A 9,853-nucleotide genomic window follows, 5' to 3' on the forward strand; every position below is an offset into this window, starting at 1 on the left:
AAAAAAAAAAAAAAAAAAAAAGCAGTAATGTCCCTAATGGATTAAGCTGAGTCTCTGGCTCTTCTCTCTTTGGCTTTTAGGACTATGACTTTGGCTAGGGCCTTTGCTTTCTCTGTTTGTTTGCTTTTTTCATGGGTGAGCTGGATGAAGTGGCCAATGACGTGAATGCTATTCTGGTTGTGCTGGAAAAATGGCTATCAAATGGTAATGTTTTGCAGCATTTCTAAATGTGAAGAGGGATTTAATTAATTGAATCTGCTCTGTAAATTTGTTTTACAGCCTGCCCCTCTCAACCAAGTATTCTGTATGCCCTGCTCTTATGCCTTTCTTCTGGACTTTGTGAGCTTAATTGTCCAATAGGAGTAGAGTGGTCTTTAGTGGTTCACAGATCAGTATGCAGCCTCGGATCCCATGCAGTATGCAGGGATCCGATCTGTTGATTGCTTCAATGATTAGGATCAAGACCTTCAATTTAGGGGCCTGAGAAGCAAGACTCATGAGGAAAGGCTGGAAGTGTTAGGGTTAGTTAGTTTGGAGAAGAGAAGACTGAGGGGGAATTTGATAACAGTCTTCAAATACTCTAAGGATGATTACAGAGAGGCTGGAGACGGGCTTTTCTCTGTGACCATAGTAGACAAAACTAGGGCCAATGGCCTTACGCTTCAGCAGGGGAAATTTAGGTTAGAGTTGAGGAGGAACTTTCTGACTGAGGATGGTCAAATGTGGAACAAATTACCTAGAGAAGCTGTGGAATTTGTCCTTGGAAGTTTTCAAAAGCAGGTTTAGACACTTGGCTGGCTTTGTTTAGTTAGGGGTGATCCTGCCTTGAGTAGGGGGCTGAACTGGATGACCTTGTGAGGTCCCTTCCAGCCTTATTTTCCTATGAACTGGCCATGAAAGTAGGTTAGAAGCCAATGGAAGGACTATATTATAGGTTAGAGATGTTCATAATAGCCTAAACCAGAGAAGAAAAACAGGTAGTCACGTTGTACCACTTGGAACCTATACATTTATTTCATATTCAGGTTCAAATGAAGTAATTTACAGTAATCCAGACATGTAGCTCTGTGACCCATGACCTTGTCCAGAAAAAGGAAGTGAAGCTTCCTAGACAGATGGAGATGGATTAAGATGCTCTTAATTGTTGGTGTTGTGTAGTCAGCCATGCTAACAGATGAGCCAAACTACTTTTGAGGTTGTTTAACTTTAGCAAAAGTGGGAATAATGTGGGGATGAGTGCTTCAGTTATTTTATTTGCAGCATGTCTTCAAACCCAGCAGTTTTACTTTGAATACTCTGAGTTAGAAGGTTATACTTATCCAGGATTTAGTACCTTATAAGCCCTGTGATCTCATAGGAATGGTACTGATTGGATCAGTGGACTGTGACAGGTTAATTTTCTGTTTTGAGATATTTCTGTTTGTGTAAAACATTGTTCTCTTTCCAAGACATGTTTATTGTAAAAACAAAAACAAAACAAAAACCCAAAAAAACATTATATTAAACAACTTTTAGACTCTTGTAACAAGTAATACTTAAGACTGCCATAACGGACAGAAATTGAATGAGCTCTATTCTCTTTTGTTCAGCCTGTTTGCATTAGGCATTTGACATCACTTTGGGCATAATCACTGACACAATTTCCTTGATATAATCAGTCTTTTTCTCTTTTATGTGGATCTTTGACATGTAAAAGAGAGAAAAGATGGGGAAAATGTTTATAAAGCCATTATCATTGAGGGGTACTTGGGCACAGCCATATGAACAATTTTCTATAAGGTAAAAGGTCTCAAGGGCTTAAAACATGCCAACTGCTCTGAACTAACTACCCAGATGCATGCTCTCACTGCACTGTGAATGGAAGGTAAATCGCAACATCTCAGCTTTCAGTGAAAAGTAAATTATGCATTATGTCTGTATCGCTGCTACTTTAAGATGATTCCAACTCATGATGCCTGCCTGTCAACCCATTTTAACTCAAGCTTCCTGATAAACCTCCGTAAACAAGTAATCCTAAGAAAGAATATGCCATTGAACCATGTTGGGTAATTGTAGCAAGTTAATGGTTTATGTAGTTTCAGGTTGCCTTATGTTCACTTTCTCACATTAAAAATATTTGGGTATTCTGGCCAAAAGTGTTTTGCAACATAGGAATAAATGTAAAAAGAAAGAAAAAGCATAAACCAGCCTTGGGGTGCTTGCTTACACAAGTTCAATTCTTCACACAGTTGGGCCCCTAAAATCGCTGTACAGCCATGACATAACACACGTGCATGGCTGCAGAGTGCTTTTAAAATGGCCAGTCATGTGAAAAATTAACCCTGGTCAAACTGAGTATTAGATTAAAGCACTCTAAAGCAGAGTGCCTTAGGGAATTTGTGTTTCCTCCAGGGTTCATTTTTTGTGCTTTGGGGCTGGTGCTAACACAGAGCACCACCCTCAGCCCTGTCTCTAGGCCTGTCAGTGGGGAAGGACAAGTGAGGGAGAGGGAACATCAGGAGCTGCTGGCTGCTTTGCATGGCAGGAGCTGGAGGGGAGGGTGTAAAATGGAGCCCCCCTCCTAGCTACTAGGGCTGTGCGAAACAGCACTGGTACGTTTTGACGGAACAGCATTTTGTTTTGATTCAAAACTGTCGTTCCATTTCGTTTTGTCGTAACAGTTTCACTGTTCCAACACTGTTTCAATGTTTCGCCCATAGGCTATAATGGGGAAGCTTGAAACAGACTATAGACTTTATTTCTTGTCTGATTTGGATGAAACTTGCAGGAATGGTAGCCCCTTCTGAGGGCACAATGCCTGCCATGTTTCTAGGAAATAGGTGCAGCAGTTTCAGGGAAATTGCCCTTCAAGCTGCCGACAAGCAAAACTCGTGACATGGGTGACACTGTATGTGAAGGCACAGCAGGGTGAAAACTGCAGGGATGGTAGCCCCTGCTGAGGCCACGAAGCCTGCCAGCTGTCAAGGAGCTAGGTGCAGGGGTTCTGGGGCCCTGCACCTCAGGCTGCTGAAAGGCAAAACTCATGTCATGGGTGGCTGTGGGACTGTGTCTGTCTTGGGGCACAGGGGAGTGAAAGCTGCAGGCCTGCTAGGCCCTGTTGCAGCCACAAAGCCTGCCAGCTGTCAAGGAGATAGGTGTAGGGGCTTCTGGGGTCCTGCACCTCTGGCGCTGACAAGAAAAACTCATGACATATGTGACTGTCAAAAATGCTGCTTTTTATGGAATTTTTCCATCCCTCCCCCAAAGCACTGGGATTGGAAGGGACCTCAGGGAAGGATGACAGTCACTGGCCAGCTCCACAGTCAATAATGAGAGCGCTCCTTCCCCCTCCCTCTCCTTACTTTAGTTTCTGTTTCCCTGCAGGCAAGCCCAGCTTGAGCTTCAAAATTCAAAATGTTTCAACTGGCCTTATTTCATTTTGAGGCTGCTTCAAAGCTCTCTGTTTCATTTTGATTTTGCTGCTTCAAGCTCAAAACAAGTAGAAACAGCATCGAAACAAAACTGCCAGAGAAATTTTGCACAGCTCTACTAGCTACCCCGCCTGGGCTGTTGGTGGGAGCTGGGCTGGGTCTGGAGGTGAGGGGCCTCTGTTCCATCCTGCCCTCAAATTGCACTGAATTGTCTTTTGGAGTACAAACCTTGTAAACCAGAATTGTCCTATATTTTTGTTCCATCTCTCTTGTATTGTTCATTTAACGTAGAATGATGTTCTTCGCATTCTTCATTTTGTGGCTTAGTAACTATATTAACATAATTGACGATTTATTTTTGTGCTGCTTAATTTGGCATAGTGCTTTTAAGAAGTCATTGTGTGGTCTGTTAGGTCTGCTTAGTATGTGGTGAGCTTTATAACAAATGTTCTGCTGAATTGGAATGAAGTGACTTTTTTTTTTCAGTACTTTTTTTTTTCTTTGTACATTGTAAAATTGGCTGGCTTTTTAAACTGAACTGTGTTCCAGGAGTTCCTCTTAGATCATATTCTTGTCTCTGCAAGTCACTAGGGCTTTAAAAAAAGGCATTAATGTTAATAGTGATGATGTGAGCTCAGAAAAGGGGGAACAGCTGACACCTGACCAGCACTGTTTACTGTAGCACTTCTCCAGTTTTACAACTTGTCCTAATGCTCATTAGTGATTCAAAGTAAAGTAAGAAATGGAAGGAAGTGGAAATGTGAGGACAAAAGTAGGCTTGTATGAAGCCAAGTACTCGACTGGAAACTACTTAAGAGCTTTGATACCTCAATGGAAAAGTGAAACCCAAGGCATGAATCTGGAAAGATGTGTATGCAAACAAATGGAGATGTGCAATAGAAAAGGTGAGAGAAAAGCAGACTGCATTGCAAGGAAGGCATTTTGAAAGCATGATAAATTTGCCACAAATCAAATGGGACTAAATTTTCTTTCAGTGTTATATCATATACTTGGAGCAGTTTTTTGAAATAGGACAGCTTGACTGGCTACAGGCTTGCCAGTTCATCTGTCCATTGCCTCAGTGTAAATAGTTGCAGACTGAATAGCAGTGCTGTTTTGGATAGACTGCCTGGGCTGGAGGAAAAAAATATGCCTCTTTCCTATAATATTTACCCTTTAGATTAATAATGATTAAAAAGAGAAAACTGACTTCAAATTAAGGTATCAAGCATTAATTAAATTCTGTACAGAGAATATGTAAAAGCTTATTCATTATTTCATTGATTTTCTTCCTAATTCCCGTCTGAAACAGAAGCCATTGCTGTTCCCATCTTGAAAACATTCTTGGGTTTAGGCTTTCAAGAATTTCATTTTGTGTGCATCTGCAAAGTCATGTTTTAGCCAAAGCAATTTAAATTTACTCCTTAACATGAAACAGTTATTCAGCCTTTTTGTTTTTGTTAAATTATTGTAACTTAAATGGATTTTTTTCCTATTTTTTTAAGCAAAATTAGCTTTCATAGGATTTTTTTCCATGCATTTGGCAATTATGGATCAATCTGGCATAAACAGTGACAAAACCTTCTCTTGTTGATACAAAGGGCCTATAATCTGCAGTAGGATAAGAATGATTTGATGGTTGATGCAAGAAATTAGAATGATCTGGGTTTGCACTTCTCCATATTCTCTGTGAAAAAATGATCAAATCACTTTTTGTTTCTTCCCTTAATTTAGAGGGAAGTTTTATTCATACTAAAGCAATGGTTCACTAACTTTTTGGACCCACAGATTGGTATCAGCCCTCAATTTCTCACTGACCATCAAGTACTTTATCAAATTTTTGAATGGCAAATGCTATAACCAAGGGCTTAGTACAATCTGCAGCCCATGATTTGAGAACCACTGTGGCATGGGCAGCCTGTATGTGACACACAGCAAATCAGGGAGCAGATAAGCAGCACAGCCACAGATAAGGGAGAAGACAACAGGAGATCAGGCTGGGAGCAGAAATCAGAGCAGCAGCTCAGGCAGGGAGTACAGAGTAGAAAGCAGAGCAGCAAGTGGGGGAAAGGGATCTTAGAGAGACTCAAGGAGAGTGTGGGGCTAATTTGTGGTACACCTGCAAAGACTGTTGGCCCCTACTGTATTAAGCTGTCTCTTCATATTTAACAATGTTATCTTCTTGAACTACCACATTTTAGTACAGCTAGTATCAACAGTAATTGTGAACCATGTAATACAGCACTGGAACATTTTACAATCCACAAAAAATAGTTAAATCATAATTAGATTAGAATGGCTTTCTACAGTAATTGGAGGCCTGGAGTTTTTATTCGGTGAAACATTGAGAGGCCTTCCTTATATCCTGATTCAAACTGGGTTACTTATAACTGTAGAAACCAGATGCAGAAACTAAGACAAACTGGCTTCATTATAATTTGCAGGCATCTTTCCCAGGAAACCTGCAGCTAGTCCTTGTTCTACGCCCAACAGGATTTTTCCACCGAACTCTCACCGACCTTGCCTTCAGATTCAACAGAGATGAATTTAAAATGAAGGTACCTGTAAGTATTCCTTTTCTTCAACTTATGTTCATAAGAATGTATTAAAAGACTTCATATGGAACTTGAGAACACTTTGTCAAAAGAACAAACTTGCATAAAAATATTTTAATACTTGGTCTGTGTAATTTAATATAGGTATTATTTAGTCCTGTGTTGTAATTTTGAGGAAAACATGTCTATCAGCCTTCTCACAGACGAATAATAGTATTTTAATAATTATGTAAACAAAATTGGTAATCTGATACAATGCCTTGCCTGTCTATGTCCTTAGACCAACACTACTACAACTAAAAACCCAGCAACGTGGAAGCTAATCTGATATGAAGCACTTAGCCCAAAATTCCTTGTCACTGGTTTGGTAATGTTAATCCTGCTCTTGCTGTTGCAGATCATAATGTTGGGCTCAGTAACAGAACTTCAGCGTTACGTTAGTAAATCGCAGCTAACAGAAGACCTCGGTGGCAGTCTAAATTATTCCCATAGCAGGTGGCTGTCTCATCGCACTGTAAGTTTCCAGTTGTTGCTTTATTTTTTCAGTTTAATGGACCCTTCTGTTTTATGCTATCATTTATAAAAACAAAGTCCAGTTAATGTGCACTGACATAGCCTGAGTGAGGAGTCCCAGTGGAACTTAGTCATATTGGAGAAATATTATGAGTAATAAGTTTGGGAGTGGTTTTCTTGGGGTTTGGAGCAACAAAGCTGCAGAATATTGTTGAGGGGAGGTTTATTGTTCCTTCAGTAGAGAGAAAACTAAAGTTAAAAAAATGATACCAGTTTGTAAAAACATGTGGGAAATGTATCTGATGTAGTCCTACAGAAAATATGCTGTTAAGGAGCTGATGGTGAAGGTAGCTTGTATACAAAACTGTTGCTTGCAAAATCTTTTGTATAGACCATCTTTCATCTCTGGAAGTCTGTCAGTTTTGCTCTGCTTTAATGGTTATCTTACAACATTTGCATCTTTTTTTTTTTTCAGTGGGAGTTTGTGTTCAGAGAGTGTGAAATTTCTTTAACTTTTTTCTGTTCCCAAAGGCTATAGAAAATTTCGCCCTAATGGTTAAGGAAACAGCTCAAACCCTTCAGTCCTTTGGGACTGAACTGGCTGAGACAGAACTGCCAAATGAGGTGCAGTCAACCAGCATCCTTCTTGCCACACACACAGAAAAGAAGGATAAAATGAAGGTAAGCATGTTGCAAGGAGGGAACAGTGTTTTTAGTCTGCACATTGTTTTAGTTATAACTAGCAATACAAGTACAGCTAAAAATTGAAGGGATTTTTAAATTTAAATGTATAGATGCATATAAGATCTTCTTGTATAGCTAGACAGTTGTAAGAAAGTCTGAAGTTAAACAAGGAACTTTATTCTTTGCAAAAGAATACTCCTTAAGGTCAAAGAAAGACGCTACACTTGGATGATCTTTTTAGGCATGGATTGCTATATAAACAAAATGTAGCAGTGATATTTTTATGTTATTTTTATGTGCAAATACATTAAAAATGTGTAAATATTTAAAGTCCTGTAGCTTTATTTGCTTTAAACCAGGAGTGTCAACCACATAGCCTAGTTGTGGCTCAGCCATGTGGGGCTGGTAAAAAAGCTAGGACTTTGGGGGCATGGTGGGTAGGGATGGACTTACCACCAAAATCTGGGATACTGACCCCCTTTGGGGGGACACATGTGGGCATTAGGGTGAGTAAAGATCATATTAACCCCCATGGATGCCAATGCATGCTCGGCTACTGCCATACTCAAATCTACAATGTGAAGAGCCCCACAGTCCAAATCTGCCCAGGGAGTGGAATGAGTTTGATACCCTTGCTTTAAAGCATTGCTATTAATCACATTACTAAATGATTCTCACTAATCTCTCTGTAAAAAACATTGCATTGTTACAGGGTTTCTTGTGAATTCTGTGATTGCTCTGATATATTTTATGGGAGTGTTTTATCTTCTGCAGGAAGACATGAGATTAGCAATAGAACAGGGACATGATATCCTTGCAAGTATCACAGAGCCAATGACTGAAAACCCTGACTACCAACTGAACCAAGATCAGCTTGACAATCAAACCACAGTGGAAAGGTGAGATTAAACCAATTCCTGCCACTCATTCCATTTGTCTGTGAATTTCTTTCCTTTTTGTCTTCTAGTGTTTAACATTGGGCAGGTAACAGAAAAAAAGGCTTGCCATTGTAAACAGACAGTGCTGTTCAGGCAAATGCCCTTCTGCTGCAAGGGCTCTGTTGTAGGCCTTAGAATTTTATCTTTTGTGCTGTGCAGTCATCCTATGAACAAACATTTGTTTCAATGTCAAAAATAGATCTATGGCACTCACTCGGGGTCTGGTTCATCTGACTTGGACTTGGACAGCTCTAGGTAGCAAAAGAGAAGGTTGCTACAATGGCTGACTGGCATTCAACTTGAATAAGGCAGAGAGAGTGTTTTGGAGAAAAGATAGGAATCCTATCAATCCCTTCTTTTGAGTGAACTTGTTAACCTTTATTGCTAAGAACCTAGGAGACCAGTTAAATCACCAGTAGTTTCTATACCTCCATGGAGTGGCAGAAATGGAGAAAGTTTTTTTTCTTTTTTCTTTTTATTTTTCTGTCATCTGGTAGGAGATTGTCATCATTCCTGCCAGATGCAAATTTCTTGAAGTTGACTTCCTTGGCACTTTCAGATTTGGAGTATTGTAACATGCTCTGCTTGGGACAAGCTAGAAGATAACTGAGAAACTTGAGCAAAGGCAGAATGTAACAGGATGATTGTTTCTGTAAAAATGTGTGAAGCAGAGCAGAGAACTAGCTCTGTTCTCTTGCATCCTCTGATTTACAAATCAGGGTATTGAGTTTTGATTTCAAAGCACCTGAAGCTTTAAGCCTTAACTGGTTCAGAAATTGTCTCTGTCCTTGTGCTCAGATCTGACAGTTGAAATCAGTTTCTAATTGTCTGGGAGTAAAAATAATTTCAAGGGAAGACTTTCTGCTTTAGGACTTATGAGAGCAAATGCATGAGATACCACATTAGCTAACCTTATGCAGGCCCTTTCCTGGTAGGGGGTGTTTGAGGTAGGGAGGTTTATTTTTTCCCTTATGCAGGGGTCAGGAAGAGTCTGTAGCACTGCTTACATTTTTATCGGTGTAGATGTTGGCCTTTTTGTATATGCTGAAACAGTACTTAAGAGATTGCTAGGTGCCAGTTACATGAACACAGAAATAAGTAATAGATATTAAGATTTTTCCTCTTCTCCCTTTTGTCATCTGTGTTTATATTTGCTTTAGCTCCAATTATTGTTAGTACACTTTTTATTCAGAAGAGCCATCTATTTCAATGAGCAGAGTTTGGAAGAAACTTCATTTTCACTAATATAGCTATTGGCTATTTGCAAGCCATTTGCTGCTTGTTTCTGCTTAAAAATGTCTCAAATAGCTATAATAACTGAAAAGCCAGAGTGGATTTTAGGGTTCATACAAGTCCCTCTTCTGCATTAATCTTATTTTGTTTTGAATTCAATTCCTAAATGTTTTGTGTGTTTTTCATTCCAAAATTCTAGGTTAATTTTTACACTGAAAGGTGAAGAGAGTGTTCCTCTGACCTAAGCTGCAAAATATCATAAATAACATTACATTGTAAGGAGATTCTCGGATACTGTGGTGTGCAGTAGTGGTGTATGTTTGGATATAGTATTGGTGCTTATGTAGGTAGGGAAGAGAAAGAAGTAAAATAGTCTCAGAACTCAGGTTCAAAGATGACTGAAGTCTGCAAAAGGAAAGAAGTGGGGGTTTTATTACACTACTGCATACTTGTCTGGGAGAAGAGTCTATATCTGTAGCTTAAAGTGGAACGTGTGTGTGTGTGTGTGTGTGTGTGTGTG

General features: G+C 39.6%; 1 protein-coding gene across 5 annotated transcripts in view; it reads left to right on the forward strand.

Moving 5' to 3' along the window:
- The window catches only part of MCF2L (MCF.2 cell line derived transforming sequence like), a 270,182-nt gene that overhangs the window by 182,283 nt on the left and 78,046 nt on the right, over positions 1–9,853 (forward strand). For all 5 annotated transcript variants that reach the window (XM_019524969.1, XM_019524968.1, XM_019524970.1 and 2 more), the window contains exons 5-8: positions 5,855–5,974; positions 6,363–6,479; positions 7,010–7,159; positions 7,937–8,061. In XM_019524969.1, the coding sequence (XP_019380514.1) occupies positions 5,855–5,974; positions 6,363–6,479; positions 7,010–7,159; positions 7,937–8,061 (512 nt within the window). The remainder of the gene's footprint in view (positions 1–5,854; positions 5,975–6,362; positions 6,480–7,009; positions 7,160–7,936; positions 8,062–9,853) is intronic.

Source organism: Gavialis gangeticus, unplaced genomic scaffold (genome assembly GCF_001723915.1).
Source record: "Gavialis gangeticus isolate Ggan-Ray unplaced genomic scaffold, GavGan_comp1, whole genome shotgun sequence".
Taxonomy (NCBI): domain Eukaryota; kingdom Metazoa; phylum Chordata; order Crocodylia; family Gavialidae; genus Gavialis; species Gavialis gangeticus.